The 18,011-nt window shown below is 39.9% G+C and overlaps 1 protein-coding gene across 2 annotated transcripts in view; it reads left to right on the top strand.

Moving 5' to 3' along the window:
* GUCY1B1 (guanylate cyclase 1 soluble subunit beta 1) overlaps positions 1 to 18,011 on the top strand; it is a 46,904-nt gene that overhangs the window by 14,264 nt on the left and 14,629 nt on the right. For both annotated transcript variants that reach the window (XM_054203405.1, XM_054203406.1), the window contains exons 3-5: positions 3,515 to 3,615; positions 4,638 to 4,756; positions 11,141 to 11,338. In XM_054203405.1, coding sequence (XP_054059380.1) covers positions 3,515 to 3,615; positions 4,638 to 4,756; positions 11,141 to 11,338 — 418 coding nt within the window. The remainder of the gene's footprint in view (positions 1 to 3,514; positions 3,616 to 4,637; positions 4,757 to 11,140; positions 11,339 to 18,011) is intronic.

Here is an 18,011-nt window from a genome sequence, read left to right as displayed (position 1 = left end):
AAAAAAGTAGATATATTTTTGAAATATAAACCCAGTGTAATATAATTTTAGATCAGCAGTAAGAATATGATGAGCAAGATTAAAGGAAGATGAAGAGGAAGAAGAAAATAATGCATTCCAGACTTCCATTGATAAGTGAATAGTTTATCAAAGACTGAGGATTACTAATTGGAGGATTAAATGACAAGTAATTTCATTTAGGTCAATAGAGTACTACCATATGAGACTGGAATCAGGTTTTATCAGCAGTACCATGTGCCATGTAGCAGTTTTAAGATGAACAAGAGTACTTAATTGTCAGACCTCTCTCCCCTTTGAGTAACAGAGAAAATGTTTCTGTTTATATGGCTGGATAGTTCCACTACAACTGTAAATGCTTGAATTGTTGTGCAGGCATTATTACTTTGTATTATTTCATTCTTAAAATAAATTATGCCAGCTCTAGAATATCAGAATCTAAGTTTCAGTCAAAGACTTTTGGTTTGATTGATGGTTGATCATGTTATGATGATGGAGACAAAGATTTTGATGTAAAAGAGGAGGTATGATTTTACATAGTAGATTTAGAATCTACTTTTTATAGGTTTATAATTCCTCTGATGACCATTAGCGATTTAGAGCAGTTAGAATTATTGGTTCTTAAACTGTATATTTCAGCCTTATCTAAAGGAGCATTTCTGTCCTAGTCTTGTAAAAGCTCTTCATTACCATGGTACTAGTAAATAATTTTTTATTCATGGTTCTACTTCATTTCTACATTAGAAAAATAATTATTCCAGTCCTAAGTTGATGAATGTCTTGATTTGCATGACATATGCTTAGGTTTTTATAAAAAAACTACCTCATTATCTGCCTTTTTGATATTTTTTCTAATTTCTAAGGCTTTTTCTGAAGAACAGCACCCTGTACTAATTTTTATTTTGGTGTGACATAAGGTGTGATTCAGTCATTGTCTTCTAGGCTTTTCTACCTCTTTGCCTTTCTTGTGTCTTTCTGAATGTTCTGCAGCATAAATCTGCGTTTAGATGAAAGGGGACAGCAGCATCTCTCTTATGAAGAAAGGCTGAGGGATTTGGGTCTTTTTAGTCTGGAAAAAAGACGACTGAGGGGGGATCTTATCAATGCTTATAAATACTTAAAGGGTGGGTGTCAGGAGGATGGGGCCAGGCTCTTTTCAATGGTGCCCGGCAACAGGACAAGAGGTAATGGGCACAAACTTGAGCATAGGAAGTTCCACCTAAACATGAGGAGGAACTTCTTTACTTTGAGGGTGGCAGAGCACTGGAACAGGCTGCCCACAGAGGTGGTGGAGTCTCCATCTCTGGAGACATTCAAGACCTGCCTGGACACGTTCCTGTGCAACCTGCTCCAGGTGACCTTGCTCTGGCAGGGGGGTTGGACTAGATGATCTCCAGAGGTCCCTTCCAACCCCTACCATTCTGTGATTCTGTGTATCAGTGACCCTCCACCTGCAAAGATAACTATCCATGCCATGATGATAACAGTTTTGCTGAGCCAAAACGCATTCTAAGCACATAAATTGGAGCATGAGTACCTACAAATGTCTCCTCTTTTGTCACTATTTCTGCAAAGCCCACTGTCTCTATAGGCAGCCATTGTAGGCGAGGTCACAGAAGGTGGTGAACAGCTATTATAAAAAATATACTGAGAAAGGAGGCTGTGCCTCTTTGCCAGATGGAGACTTCAATAAACAGAGCATGGCATCATCAGAGACCAGTGTGCCCACTGCATGTCCCCATCTCTCTTCTGAAGGAGAATGTGCCAGGGAATGAGGAGCAAATACAGAATATGACTTGCACTTGCAACAGGGCAGAGTTGTGGCCACGTCCATTGGCATGCTCTGCGCACAGCAGGACCAGCTATGCGGGGCAACTGACCCATCAGGGCCCTGGGGTCTGCCTGACCGTGGTAGTGCTCCTTGTCCTCCTCCAGAGAGCTGGGACTCAGCCACCACTGTAGCACCAGTGGCCTGGCTCCTGTATTAAGCACGTGGGGTAACAGGAAGACACTTGTGGGCTTCCCATAGTAACTCTTGTCAAATGCAAGGGTTGGAAGGCACAATAGGGATATCAGCTTGTTGCTCTCAGGGAAAAAAAGTACCCTACAGAGTTGTGCTGCTTTTTGGACAAGCTGCTGACTCAGTGTTCAAGCTGAAGAGAATAATATATTATTCTGAAAAACAAAGGACATTTTGTTTCATTTTTTTACTTAGCAGCAGTAGTAAGTGTGCACGTGACATGTGCATGAGCCTTGTCTCAAACCTGGGGTTAAGAATTGTTTTCCTTAGTGAAGAAATGTATATTTTTATCGTGCTTTAGCTAAGTGGTGACATTTCACTCACGAAGAACTGACCTGCAATGCGAGCACAAGGCCTTACTAAATCCTAGCATCCTTTTTTGCATTTCTATCTACTGGGCATGTGCAGAATTCTGAAAAAAAGGTATTTGATTAGGTACCTATATCTGGATTTTAGATTCCTCTTTGAAGATATGTGCAAATGGTTGCTAAAAACATCCCGTGCCTTTCGTAAGTAAAGTGTAATCAAAATTGGAAGGAACGAAAATGCTTGCTGAAGAAGTGTTAAAAGTGTTTAAAGAGCCCATCCTGGGCTGGATTATTGGATATTCCTGTTTTAGAATGCAAATTCTGTCTTTACTAGTTCAGCAACTTCTTTGTGAGGCTCTGTACTGAAAAATCACATTTATTTTCTCACAGCTAATTGTTATTTTCAGAACAATTAGCTGTGAGAAAATAAATGTGATTTCTCGAGTACTGCGTTCAGTTTTGGGCCCCTCACTACAAGGAGGACATTAAGGTGTTGGAGCATGTCCAGAGAAGGGCTACAAAGCTGGTGAGGGGTCTGGAGGACAAACCTTATGAAGAATGACTGAGGGAGCTGGGGTTGTTTAGCCTGGAGAAGAGGAGGCTGAGGGGAGACCATATCACCCTCTACAACTACCTGAAAGGAGGTTGTAGAGAGATGGGGGCTGACCTCTTCTCCCTGGTGACAAGTGATAGGACGAGAGGAAACGGGTTCAAGTTATGTCAGGGGAGGTTTAGATTGGATATTAGGAAACATTTTTTCACTGAAAGGATTATTAAACATTGGAATAGGCTGCCCAGGGAGGTGGTGGATTCACCATCCCTGGAGGTGTTTAAAAAAAGGGTAGATGTGGTACTTAGGGACGTGGTTTAGAAGTGGTTTTTGTCAGGGTAGGTTAAAGGTTGGACTCGATGATCTTAAAGGTCCCTTCCAACCTCAGCGATTCTATGATTCTATGAACACATGTGGTATGAAATATTTGCATTGTACCTTAATGACTCTGAGATATGCTACAGATTTATTTCTAATTTTCTATCTTAAGTAACTTCTTAAAAGTAGAACCTACAAACTTATTTTATTTAAAAGACTAATACCAAACAATATATAATTTATTTATTGATATGGTGCTTCTCCCTCAACCAAAAAGATTTTGTTCTGTTTTCTTTTTAGGAAGGAGGCACAGCTGGATGAAGAAGGACAGTTTCTTGTCAGAATAATTTATGATGATTCCAAAACCTATGATCTGGTTGCAGCTGCAAGCAAGGTCCTTAGTAAGTAATATGGATATCTTTGCTCATTCATCACATAAGTGATAACAACCCCCCAAAAAAATCCACATAGCAGACAGAAACAGGATTTAGTAGAGAGGAAATGAAAACAAGGTATTGGTCAAAGAATTTTTTTAAAATGTCAGAAGAAAGGATTTTTTTTTTTAATTTATCTGAGATATTTTTATTCCTTTTATTCCTTAAAGTGATTTTTATTGCTTCCAAAGTATTCCAAGTCATAGGTACATCTTAAACTGCAGTAATATATCTTATCCACAGAGCACGGTCTGTATTACAAGAAGTCATGAAGTAACAATATACCACTGTAACTACATTGCCAATACACCCAGGTTTCAACCACTGCTGCTAGAGCAGCCCGTGCCTGCTGAATCCTTGATGTCTCTGCTGAACAAGCATGCTGAGTTACAGAAAACTTTGTGGCATGGGCACATCTCATTTCATATCTGCCATTGATTTGCATCACATTCAGTTTCAATCATTGCAGCTCTGGTCTAGGATTTAAAAGGTAGAATTGTGTCCATCAGCCTTATTTTATCTGCAGACCCAAGTGCAGTCTGAATTTGTTCTGAATCAGTAATTAGACAAGAACCCATAAGACTATGACGACTGTAGTAGTTACGTTGAATTGGAGCAGCTGATGTGGTTTCATGCTATTGTAAACCAGAATTAACTCCCCTGAGGCGAGCACTACTAACAACCAAGTGCCTTTATTTTTAAGTAGTGATTTCTTATCTGTATCAAAATCTGAAACGCTATATATGCGTGAAATGAACAATGCAGCAAAGTCATAATGGTAATTGGTAAACCATAGTGAAATTCCTGTATTGAATACTCATTATTTGCTGTGTGGATCCTGAATCCTGTTTTTCTCATATTCTTGACCTAGTGGATCTGGTTAGAGTTTAGGTACTGTCTTTCTTATTTACAAATACGAGACCAAAGTAGTACGCAAAGTGTGTGAAATGCAGCATTTGGACTTAATCGTATTTTCCTGTTTTAACTAGATCTAAATGCTGGGGAAATTCTTCAAATGTTTGGGAAGATGTTTTTTGTGTTTTGTCAAGAATCTGGCTATGATACAATTCTACGTGTCTTGGGCTCAAATGTCAGAGAGTTTTTGCAGGTAAGAATTTTGTGCCAAATTTTTTCATATACCAGACAGAAATATGGTCAACAGATAATCAAACAGATATAGGTTGTACTGTATAATCTTCCAGTTATTTGTGGAGAGGTGTCTGAAAACTTTCTTCCTTAGTATTTGTATTCTGTAGAGCTCTCTACTGCTCAGCAGTTTTGGCATTGTCATTCACTTCCCCTCTTAGTTAATATATTATTCAGTTATTTGATAAAGTGATTTTCCCATAGCATCTTTGACTGTTCAGTTTCATAAAAAAGGAGAAGGCAGGTAAGCTGGTGTTGCAGAGGCATTCATAAATCTGAAATTTCATTTGAAATTGCAAAGAAAAATTTTTAACAGGAGCTTTGATATGGAACACAAGTATGGACTACAAGAGACATGAAAAAAAACCCCAATTCAAATTGTCTGTGTATGCTAAGTAAAAAGACTTATGTTGTTTATACTAACAGAAAACGTGGTTTTCAGATATGTATGATATTTCTTCTCCTAAGTTTTCTTTGACTAATTATAGATACTGGTTATTTCTAATTCTACATTATGTACAGAGCTAGGGCTCATGCACAGCTTATCTCTAAGACATTATCCTTCATCCGTGAACTAAGGGTTGGATACAGCAGCAGTGTTTAGGTCAATTTTTGTGCTTTCCTAACTGCGGAACAGCGTGATACAAAACAAAATGAAAAAAAATTTTCAGTAATATGGAAGAAATTTAGTGAGTTCTCTTAAAGTGTGATTTCTAGAAAAAATGGGCTTCCCTTTTTTTCACCTGAAAATTGTTCACTTCAAAAAAACACTTTGGATTTAAGATTTGTGATACATATCAGAGAGAGAACTGTGTGCTGTAATGAGTTTAAAAACGCTGAACTGATTAAGATTTCATGTGAGATTGACCAAAAGCTGTGTCAAATCTCTATTGATTTTCACTGGAAATTTAGCAGACTCTTGTCATCTGTTCCCTTAAAGTCTCTCCAGCAATAATAAGTGAAAGGAGCAGAGTGCAGAGTTTGCTGGATTTCTAGGATATTTACTTCTGTGCCTCACTGCCTGCCCCAAAACCTGGATTATGCTGGAGTATCCTGGATGTAGTCAACCCACATTTCTTGTACAAATCCCGCGGACTGTAATTGCTGGGCAGACAGACAGGGTATGTGCATGCTCCAACATGTGCATACCACATGTGATCTGTATACCATTGTCTGACTATGGGATGTGACACCCTTTATATTTCATAGCTTCGTTCACAGGCTGCCCGCAAAGCAAGCCTTCAGATAAATGTAATTTTTAAAGGTGACTCATGTACTGAAGTTGTGGTTAGGGTTGAGCAAGAATAGGAGAGGAGGAAAAAAAAGGTGTAGCGGGCCCATTGCTCCGTCACTTCGGGTACACATGGATGGGCCAGTCCTTCCCTATTCCTTTTCCTCATCCCCTTTCCATATAGTATACTTCTCTTTCCATTCCTTACCATATGTGATGATGAAAAGACTGGACACATTTGTACTGCACAGGAAACCTCTATAAAAGTGTGAAGAGCTTACATTTATGTTCTTCTAATGGCAGTATTTTAAGCTGCTTTGTTTAATTTCAAAGTTAACAGATGACATTGGCTATTATATACTTCTGTACATTTTAACAGTACTAATGTATTAGTAGGTGTGCCAGAAGTGTACTTCTTAGGTTTTTGTTATGATGGAAAATCAGCGTTCTGCGTGATTTATTATTTTTGCAATGTCCAGCAGTCAGATTAGGTCAGGAAACTAATTTATATACCTGTTACAAAAATAGTTGCAGATTGGTTTTAATGTGCTGAACTTTTGTCAAATTCTTAAAATGCATACTAGAGTTCCAAAAGGTGCTTCTTGAAATCTGTACTGAGTTCAGGATATACGAAATAATTGAGGGCTGCAGCTTTTTAAAGTATATGAAAATAAATCTCATATTTATTTTCTGTTTCCCTTGACATCTCAGAGAAAATTTAGTTTAGTCATAGATGAAACACAGGTACTTCAAGCTTCATGAAAGAGGAAACAGATAGTGCAACTAAATCTAATATTTATACTTCCTATGAAAAACACAGGCCTGGAAAAATTGCAAATCATATTGAAAGACAGTGTGCCAAAGAGAAGCAGCGTGAAAAGAGGTAACTCATAAGAAAACCTTTTATGTTATGTTCAGTAGCTTTCTACTGGATGAAAATCAAACACTGGAGTAGTAGTTAGTTCTCTCGTTTATGGAATAATTTATGTGGCTATTTAGTTATAGAATCATAGAATCATAGAATGGTTTGTGTTGGAAGGGACCTTTAAAAAAGGCAAGAAGGAGGACCCAGGGAACTACAGACCGGTTAGTCTCACCTCTGTCCCTGGGAAGGTAATGGAGTGACTCATTCTGGATGTCATCTCCAAACACGTTGAAGAACAGGAAGTCATTGGAAGTGGTCAACATGGATTTACCAAGGGTAAATCATGCTTGACCAATCTGATAGCTTTCTATGATGTTATAACGGGTTGGCTGGATGAGGGGAGAGCCGTAGATGTCATCTACCTTGACTTTAGCAAGGCTTTTGACACTGTCTCCCATAACATCCTCATTAGGAAGCTGAGGAAGTATGGGCTAGATGAGGCGACGGTGAGGTGGATCGAGAGCTGGCTGTGCGACAGAACTCAGAGGGTTGTGATCAGCGGCATAGAGTCTAGTTGGAGGCCTGTAACGAGTGGTGTCCCCCAGGGGTCAATACTTGGACCAATTTTGTTCAGTACATTCATTAATGACTTGGATGATGGGACAGAGTGTATCCTCAGCAAGTTCGCTGATGATACCAAATTGGGAGGGGTGGCTGACACCCCAGAGGGCCGTGCTGCCATCCAGCGTGGCCTGGACAGGCTGGGGAGCTGGGCAGAGAAGAACCTAATGAGGTTCAACAAAAGCAAGTGCAAGGTCCTGCACCTGGGGAGGAAGAATGCCAAACACCAGTATATGTTAGGGGCGGACATGCTGGGAAGTAGTTCTGAGGAGAAGGATCTGGGGGTCCTGGTAGACAGTAAATTATCCATGAGCCAACAGTGTGCCCTTGTCGCCAAGAAGGCCAATGGAATCCTGGGCTGCATAGGGAAGACTGTGGCCAGTAGGTCGAGGGAGGTCATTCTCCCCCTCTACTCTGCACTGGTGAGGCCACAGCTGGAATACTGCATCCAGTTTTGGGCTCCCCAGTTCAAGAGGGACAGGGAACTACTGGAGAGAGTCCAGCATAGGGCAACTAAGATGATTGAGGGACTGGAGCATCTCCCTTATGAGGAAAGGCTGAAAGAGCTGGGACTCTTTAGCCTGGACAAGAGAAGGCTGAGGGGAGACCTTATTATGGCATACAAGTACCTAAGTGTGGGCTGAAGGAGGATGGTGCCAGACTCTTTTCAATGGTTCCCAGTGACAGGACGAGGGGCAACGGGCACAAGTTGGAACATAGGAAGTTCCGTTCAAATACACGGAAAAACTTCTTTACAGTGAGGGTGACAGAGCACTGGAACAGGCTGCCCAGGGAGGTTGTGGAGTCCCCTTCTCTGGAGATTTTCAAGACTCGCCTGGATGCCGTCCTGAGGGATGTGCTTTAGGCAACCCTGCTTTAGCAGGGGAGTTGGACTAGATGATCTCTAGAGGTCCCTTCCAACTCTGAAGATTCTGTGATTCTGTGATTCTGTGACCTTAAAGATCATCTAGTTCCAACCCCCTGCCATGGGCAGGGACACCTCCCACTCACTAGACCAGGCTGCTCAAAGCCTTATCCAGTCTGATCTTGAACACTTCCAGGGATGGGTTTATAATTGCAGTGCAGTAAATTTCAGGGGACTAGTTCCTCTTTTAGAAAAGTTTCCAGATGCCCTGTACCTCACAGAGCTGAACAGCATATCTTTGTATTTCAGGTACCAACCACAACTCTTTACCTTTTAGACAGGCCAGGATCTGCCTTATTTAGTATCACTGCTTGTTCTTGCTTGGACATCCTTTTGTCTTTCACCATGGAGCTGATGACGGCTGCCCAAAGCTCTAGAATTAGTGTTTCTGGTCCCAGCACAAGCTCTGGGATAACTTTGAGCAGCCTAGGAGCCAACAATTCAGGGAGAGAGCTTAACCTATTATTATCTCTACCTGACTGAACCTCTGGCCCACAGCAGGTGAACAAACTATAGAAAGATATATTTGTTCATCCAGAAGCTGCCATATCAATTTAGAATGTATTAAACACAACAAAAAACAGGAGTGGGAGTGACAGTGACAATGTCTAAATGACAGGATCTGGGAGTGATTTCAGCTCCTTGGTCTGGAAGCCCATCTTTGCTGCTTCTTGACTATGTGTCGTGGCAAGGTTCTGAATACAATAAGCTCTTTGCTCACCCCATAATCTGTATGCTGGGAGAAAAGACACATCGGGGACTGGAAAGCAGCTGCAATACATCCTGGGCAAGTCCTCTGGTCTGGATGATTAGAAAGACTGAAGGGCATATCACATGGGCTTCCCTGTGACACTGCTTGGACAAAGTCAGTAATGGGGTAGTAGGGTGGCAAAGTGGTCTTGTAGACTGGGGCTACTGCCATTTGTTAGCAACACTTATGCCGGAATTAAATGTTAATAATCAGACAACCATCTTATAAAAATTCTGTCCTTGACATTGGCCATTTCCCATAACGACTCCTTTTGAAATTCTTCAGGTGTTGATGACTGTGTAACTGGAAGATTATCATCTTTTCCCATGTATCTCCTTAAGAGTTTTCTTCCCAAATTTCAATATATCCCAGCTGGTTCTGGGGCATATCTACTGAAAGAGCAATTCTGCACTCAGTTAAGGAGATTGTGGGGCACTCCCTCAGAGTCAGTTAGCTCTCTCGCTCTTTTCTTACTCAGATTTTTTCAAAGCAGGCTCTTCCAATTTCATTGTCTCAAAACCTTCAAAATTCTTACAGAATTTGCCTTCAGGCATTATGCTTTTTGCAATTGAATGCCTGCTAACAGCTGGAATGAATTGACTCCCAGATTGTTGCCTCTTCAAGTTTTAGTTTGAAGGTGTTGATATAGCAACAAAAACATGAATTTGAAACAAACTAAAAAAATGAAGGAGGAAGTTCCAGGCTGAGTGCATCCTACGGAATTCACTTCTAAGAGTCATTTCCTCTGGAGGCCTCCCAGGAGAAGAGGCAGCTGTTTGAGCACTCCACAGCCCACATGAAATCAAGTTCAGTACGCTTCCACAAATTTGATGATGGACATATGCTCATGAAAAGTGGAGAATGGCTCGGACAGCACACTCAAAATATTTTCACCTCATTTCTCCTTGTGCTGGCAGAAAACAATATGCAAAGCCTGGTGCTAGGCGTTACCTGGGGGTGTGAGAAAAAAACACTTAAAAGATGCAGTCATTTTCTGGACTTAAGATGTAAAGAAGTTATGTGAATTTTACAGCATAGGTAAATAATTATGTGGGTTGCAACACCAACCAACAAGACTGCTCTAGGTTGCTCTTTCTATGTTAAAGATATAGTAAATAGCAAACTGGAGGTTGATAATCGCTTCATAATCAAAGTTGGAGTGTGATTTTTATCTCACTGTTCTTTTTAATTTACTTATTAGATATGCTTATCAATTTATCATTTAGCTTTCCTCTCCAGAGAGCAAGTTGTGTAGTCAAAATGTAAAGTTAAATACATAGGGTGTCCAGGACATCAGCTGGAAAAATAGGCCTCTTCCCTTTCTTGAATAACCTTTGCTGAAACATTATTACAGCAGCTGTGTTATGTTCTGTATATTCTGTGGATTTTTTTTAGTTATTCTCAAAGAAAGTATGTATTTGAGGTTGGTCTTTTAATAATTTAAATCTTTACTTTAAAATTTGAGATTTGTCATACCTTGTAAACTTGGGTTGACTGTTACGATGTCAGAACTAGCCTGTTCTGACAATAAGGAAAAAGATTCATGGTTATTCAGGCGTGCTTATTTGTATCTGACACCTAAATTCACATCTGAAGAGGAGATCATAGGGACTAGAGTTTGGAAGGGATGAAAATGGATGAGGTTACAGGATTGAGAAACACACACACAAGGTCTTTAATCATCAGAGTGTTTCAAAGTACAGCATAGTCAAGCATGAATTCTTACTATCTGGAGTAATTTTCAATAGTGCTAATTTTGATGCCATTCGTTGTCCCAATATCACTACAGTAGATGGAAGCTACCTGAAAAGCCTGCTTTGATGACAGTTCAACAAATAATAAGGGAAATGCACCAGGAGTGTGAGCAATAGGAGAAAGAGGATGATCAGATTAGACTTAAATGCTTTATATTATTATATGACTTATAATCATGTTTTTAATTTCTTCTTCCAGAATCTGGATGCTTTGCATGACCACCTTGCTACTATTTACCCGGGTATGCGAGCCCCTTCCTTTAGATGCACTGATGCGGAGAAGGGGAAGGGACTCATTCTGCATTATTATTCAGAAAGAGAAGGTCTCCAGGATATTGTCATTGGAATAATCAAAACAGTAGCTCAACAGATCCACGGTACAGAAATAGATATGAAGGTAATGTCTAAAGGGATGTACATATTGGATGTTTATGTCATTATGACAAAATCAAGAAAACAGAAAGTGAAGTGATGGCAAACAATCATTTTCATTGCTGCTGTCCTCTGTGAAGCAGTGGCATCAGTACTGACTCAGGAAGATCCACTGTCTTTTGTGTTGCTTTAAGGACAGGTCGGTCGTCATTTGTGTTGCCTTAAGGACAGGTTGTCATTTGTGTTGCCTTAAGGACAGGTCAGCCATATGCTGGGAAGGCCAGTACTAATTTCCCCAATCAGGAACAGTTCAGAACTATATCCCCTTATTCAAGGAAGGAGGTGACATGTACAGAAATTAGGTACTCGGTTGTTTGGGGTGCTTTTTTCCACTTTAGTTTACATTTGGCATATATTTCTTACTGTCTACTGTGTTCTGTGAGAGCACAGACATTTTGTCTCTGTGTCCTAGATTCTTCATCTATGTGCAAACGGTGAGGCTGATGTGCATTGATGAGGCCTGGCTGGTGAGCAGGGTTTTCCTCCCAGCCTGCATGCCAGGTCCTTTCCAGAACCAAGATGCGTTTGGGGTCTCATACTATCTTTGCATAACAGTGCGGCTGGATATACACCTACTGCCCCAGAAGTGGAAAAACATCCCTCAGTCAGAGAGTTTACATAATGTCATGTGTGCTAAGTCACTTGTGAAATGGGAAAGAGGCTGCTTCTTTGTTCCATACAGAGCAACAGAAAGATTTAATTGATCAGGCCTTGCATATAGAATGGTATAAAATCAGAGCTTGATCCAAGGTGCAGCTATATCTGGAGAAAAAAAGCAAATGAGAGCTTTATGTTGTTAGAAATATTGCAACTGATACAAAATACAGAATCTAAGCAGGTACAGCAAGCAGGTTTTTCTTTTTTTTAACTATTCCCTAGTCATATTGCATTTATAGCATAGTTTCATTGTATACTTCCTCAGAAAATGAGTTCCAGTTTCATGAGTGTATCACCAAAACACGATCTTGCTCAGATAAGAGATTTACAAGCAACCCAATGACAAAGATATTTGTACTTCTATATTGGAGTATTTTTAGATTTATTGTTATAAGTTTAGCTCAGGTTTATAGTGAATGGCTAGTTCTGTATAGTGATGGTGATATATCTTTTGTCCTTGTTTAGATTCTGCTTCGTAGAAATCCATAGTTCAAACTTTTATAGCAGGTGTTAGTAATCAGGTATGGAAGGATGCAACAGAATCAAAACAATCCTCTTCTTATGTCCCTGTTTATTCAAACTGTTGAGACAGACAAGAAGGACCATATTGGAAAGTTGGCTGCAAAAGCACTGAAGCTGTTGCTTGACAAGCATTTCTTTTGGTAGTACAAGCAGCTTATGCAGTCCCCCTTTTCTTACTGCTCAAGCTTGTCCTACGACAGCTTCTTCAGCTGTGTCTCTCCAGCTGTTGTCAAGCTATAAAATAAACTCACTGAGGAAATGAACAGGGTTCAAAATAATAGTGGGGTTATTTTTCTGGATTATTTTTACCCACATCTGTTCCTTTATGTGGTTTGGTGTTCTTGTCTGTTAGAGGGAATTCTGCCAGCATAGTCGAGGGGTCATGCAGAGACAAAAGTGATCAGTGGGGCAGAGGAGAAGTCTGGGTTGTGCAAAGCAACTACCAGAACAAACTTTTGTCAAACTGTGTCCTCAGTCTGAACAATACTTTGGTAAGAAGATTGTATTGGACAGTACTAAAGTCCACCTAGGACTTCTCACAAATAATATATGTTCCAAATAGGTTTAAATATTGATTCTAAATTTACTTGTCATTTTCATTTGACTTCGTTAGGCTTTTCTGAAAAATTCTGTAATTAAATAGAAATTTAATAGTATTAGTCAAACCTATTATAAGTGAGCACAAAGTTTACTTTAAATTCAAACTATTCTTCCAGACTCTGAGACAAAACCTCTAAACTGAAGAAAGTGTATATCATCTGTATTTTTATTTTCTCTGTTACCCTGTTTTTTCCCTTGACCCTGTTAGAAGGTCATGTGCGCTCAACCCTGAACTTTTTCTTGTCTCTGCTGGTTAATAATGCCTTGCTTTTGACACCTTTAGTGACATTATATAGTGTTTTACTCCACAGGGATGTACAAACTTCAGTGGTAGATAAGCAGAGAAAAATCAGCTACTCGTTTCTGTAAGGTGAGAGTGCCAAAATTTGCAGCTTATCCACATAGACAGTGAAAGTCTCCCTCCATTACCCCACAGGTCATCTATTAATCATTAATGGTACAGTGAGGGTTTTAAAGCAAAGTCTGCCATTGTGGTACATGGCTAGTTTTACACTATTCAAAAAAATGAGAACAGGAGAAAAAAATTGACCAACTTCTTTCATCTCGATCCCTTGCCTCATAGTTTAGTAAATTAATGCTTTCGTGTTTCAGGCTGTTAGTAATGGATTGTTTGAAATAGCACAGCACAGAAAAACAATGGCGTTGCTTTTCATCCCCTCAGTTTTTGTGGACCAATCAATACCTCTTCTGCAAAATTTTTGGTTTGGACTTCAGTTAGAATTTTGCTTAAGGAAGAATTATTTTTTTTTTAACTGGTAAGAGCTTCAGTGCTTAACCCTAAGTTTCTGATATTATTATGGCAGTTGACTTCCGACTTGAAAGAACAGAGCTGAGATTATGGAGCTGTCCTTCCAAATTTCTTTATCCAAAGCATTTTCTTAACAATCCCAGCACAGGACTGGTTTAGTAATGTCTGCAGTTTTCTTTATATAAGTGTAAAGTTGATATCTGCAATTTGATGTTTAATACTTTATTATCCACTTTTCTTCTCTGGCTGTTTAGAAGAAATGCTTACATAAATCTGATTGAGGGAATACATGCTTCTAAGTCTGTATTTTCAAATTTTGCTTGAATTTGTCTTACATGTTACTAGTTTCTGTGAACGTGGTAGCAGATCTTAATCATTTACAATAATACTGTTATTCTAAGTGGTTAGATTTTGTTTTATCGGTCACACAGAGTCATAGAATGACAGAGGTAGGAAGGGACCTCTGGAGGGCATTTTGTCCAAATGCTCCCCACTCAAGCAGGGCCACCTAGAGCCAGTTGCTCTGCTCCATGTTCAGACACCTTTCAGCTACCTCTAGGAATGGAGACTCTGCAAACTCTTTGGACAACGGGTGCCAGCACTCAGTCCCCCTCACAGTAGAAAAGCGTTGATGATGTTCAGACAGAACCTTTTGTGTTTCAGTTTGTGCCCATTGCCTCTTATCCTGACACTGGACACCACTGAAAAGAGTCTGTCTCCATCCTCTACGCACCCAGGTGTTTGTACACATGGATGAGATCCTCCTGAGCCTTCTCTTCTCCAGGCTGAATAGTGCCAGCTGTCTCAGCCTTTCCTCTTATGACAGATGCTCCAGTGCCTTATTCCTCTTAGTGGCCCTTCACCGGAATCTCTCCAGTAGCTCCATATCTCTCTTGTACTGAGGAGCCCAACACTGGGCACAGCACTCCAGGTGTGGCCTCTCCAGTGCTGAGTAGAGGGGAAGGATCACCTCCCTCAACCTGCAGAGCAAACCTAAAGAATCTCATGATCACAAGAGGAAAAATAAGCATTGAGAAAAACATATTGTTCTTGGTTTGGGTGGAGAAATAGCTAAATAAAAAAAAAGTTTCATTTTATCACCTTTGTGCAGTTTCACACAGAACTACTTTATATATGCGCATATATATACACACACACACATACATGTTATTCTGAAATACAGTAGAGCTTCCTTTTTTCAGAATGGTGTCCTGCAGAAAATGTGCCTTTTCTTTTAACACCTAGGGTACATGTGTGCTGAAGGCAAGAAAAGAAAAAAAAAAAAAAAAGGGTCTCAGTTTGTCTTTGTTAAACTCTGTTAGCACTGAAAGGAAGGCAATTTGTTCTGAACTTGGATTCACAATTCCAGTTGAATAGTTCAGGAAAGCCTAGTTTGACATTAATTGATTAATTACTTCAAATCCAATTTGCCTTATCTTCCCTAGTATGGTAATCCATTTTTAGCTAAATACAGCTAAGACTATATAATTTTTGCAGCAGGTATTGTCCCAAGAATTGTTATCGACTTTCAGAACACGCTAAGAATATTTAAGTTCTGCCACTCTCAGTATAAGAACTAAAAATCTTCATGATCCTGGTGACCAGCTTTGGCATGAGATCTCTGTTAGCAGCTTTCTGGCTACGCCTTCTCTTGCTTCACTTGTCAGAGGTTGTTCATGTATAAATGAGAGTGACCTGTGAAGGTGACGTCAGAAGAGGGACTCCCTCAAGGCTACAAATGGCATGGGTCAATGAAGAATGTTGTACAATCCTACAAAGCCTAAAAATCTGTGGGGAAAAGAGACTTCTGCAGTTCTGGTATCTGAGAACAGACTATCAAAATGTTTCTTTTACACAGGGAAGATGGTTTACAATATAAAATGACAAAAGACCAGAGGACATCCTTGACAAGATGGTAATTTCAGACTGTCTCATTACTAATGGCAATATAAAAAACAAAGCCATAATGTGACCAGCTGGGGAGCTGACCTAAAAACTACTTAGGTACTTGTCACGGAGGACAAGCAGTACTGATCCACGCATTAAAATGCTAGCTGCGTATGAAGATAAGTCAACCGTGGAGCATAATCAGCCTCTAATTCTGACACAAGAGCAGGCGGAAACTTCACTAGCTCCAGGCTCGGAGGTTCAGTGCAGTGAGACAGTCTGCCTTGAAACCAGCTGCCAGGCGGAGACATCCCCGCAGTTTTAACTTTGGGTGTGCAAAGCCATGAGTGGTACCATTTCCACAGTGAACTGCTTTGCCTCAGGATCAGCCTGTAACAGCTGCATTGAAATTTGTAAAGTAGCATTACACAGTCGGTTTTGATCAGAAGAGATCAAGGGTTTCACCTGTATTGCCCTTTAAATGGCAAAAACCTGACTTTGTATTAGTCTTGACAATCTAACGGAAAAAGATCCCTGTCCAAGGACATTCTATCCCTCCACCATGCTGAGATACAAGTGTATCTTGGGGACATGCTCATGTCTATAGAATTGAGTCTTGTCTTGCAGATACATCGGTGAAAGTTTAACAGATAGCATGTGTTCATTATAGGTGCTGTATCACAGTGATACTGCTTGATTTAATATCTCATGTGAAGCTCACCAAATATATTAAACCACAAATTCATTTTAAAATAACTGTTCTCTGAATTGTCCTTCCCTGAAATATTGGTGTGTCTTTTCACTTGGCTAAGCAAGGACAGACTCTGAAGATACATCTTCTGGAAAGCACAGGCAGGTTAGCAGTTAGATGTTATATATTCTCTTTGAAACCAGGAGAGTGATTTTTTTCCCTTCAGTTTTTAACTGCAGTTACTATGGTGATTGAGCTCTTAGACATGGTGAACTGATGTCACTTCACCAGCTAAGACTGCAGGGGGAGGACGAATTAGACTTGATTCCTGGCTTTGTTGCTTCTGTCACTGAACTTTCATTTGTCAAACATTTAACAGAGGCTTCTTCAAACATACTTAAATGATACTGAAATTCTGTGGCTTGCAAACTTTGCTTGCAGAATGAAACAATAGATAAATTCTGTTCTAGTTAAGCTTACTGTGGAGTATATAGGGCAGGTCTTTATGCCAGGTAAGTATCTGGCCAATTAGGTTGGATCTGTAGGTGCAAGGGTGAAGGGACAGAATTTAACATATTATGTTAATGTCCAGAAGTGCTCATTTTAAACTTGCTGACAAGGTGGATGAAATCATGAGATATGAAGATTAGATCGTGCATAAATGATGTGAGCAGAAAAGACATCATGAAATTAAGTATCCAATGGGAAGTTATTTAAGGATGAATCAGTAGCTTTCTTAGCCCGGAGAGAGGTATGATTGCAGCTTCTGATTGCAGCTTCTGTTAATAAAGGTTTGTGCATGGATGACCAGAATCAGATTCAGTAAACCAGCCACGTCCACAGCACATCAGGTTTACCAGGAGCATGCAGCTGGCGCTGTGGCTGTCTTGCAGATCTGATACATTTCTATGTGTTTGGCCTGTTGTTCATTCACTGCACTGATGCGATGCACTAGTACAGTAAGCATTGCTAGATGCCCTGGAGTCTGCTCAAAAATAGCCTTGCAAATGAACTTGAAGATGCCTGGGAAATCTGCAGCTTTGCACTGTTACTGACACAGTTCTAATCTATAAAGGTTAGGAAAATAGCACATCGTGTGAGATGACTGACTTCATCATTGTGTAAGCTTGTAGAATCTGTGGAGGGTTGTGTCTCAAACTTAGCTAGATGTCTCGAAGCATGTAGCAGTTCTGTTTTTACAGATTTGATTTTTTTAACGATCACTTGAGTTTTGTTAATTGATGCATCATTCTTATTTAATAAATGGAAAAAAATGGTGAGTTATGAAAAATCCATTAGGTGCTGCATGGTACCAGGAAAAAACCTACAAGTACAGGTGCAGGCTGGTAAGAGAATACTAGTATGCACTGACTAAGATGGTCATTAGGTCGTAATATTAATATCTCTGGAAGGTGATGTGCCGTTAATATGAACATTTCCTTAAAAATTATTAGATCTTTAAAAATGAATTTTAGGACGGCTTTGCCAAATGAAGAAGCTTTTCATCCAAAG

This window comes from Rissa tridactyla, chromosome 5 (assembly GCF_028500815.1).
Source record: "Rissa tridactyla isolate bRisTri1 chromosome 5, bRisTri1.patW.cur.20221130, whole genome shotgun sequence".
In the NCBI taxonomy this organism is placed as follows: Eukaryota; Metazoa; Chordata; class Aves; order Charadriiformes; family Laridae; genus Rissa; species Rissa tridactyla.
This window is presented reverse-complemented; position numbering and strand designations above follow the sequence as displayed.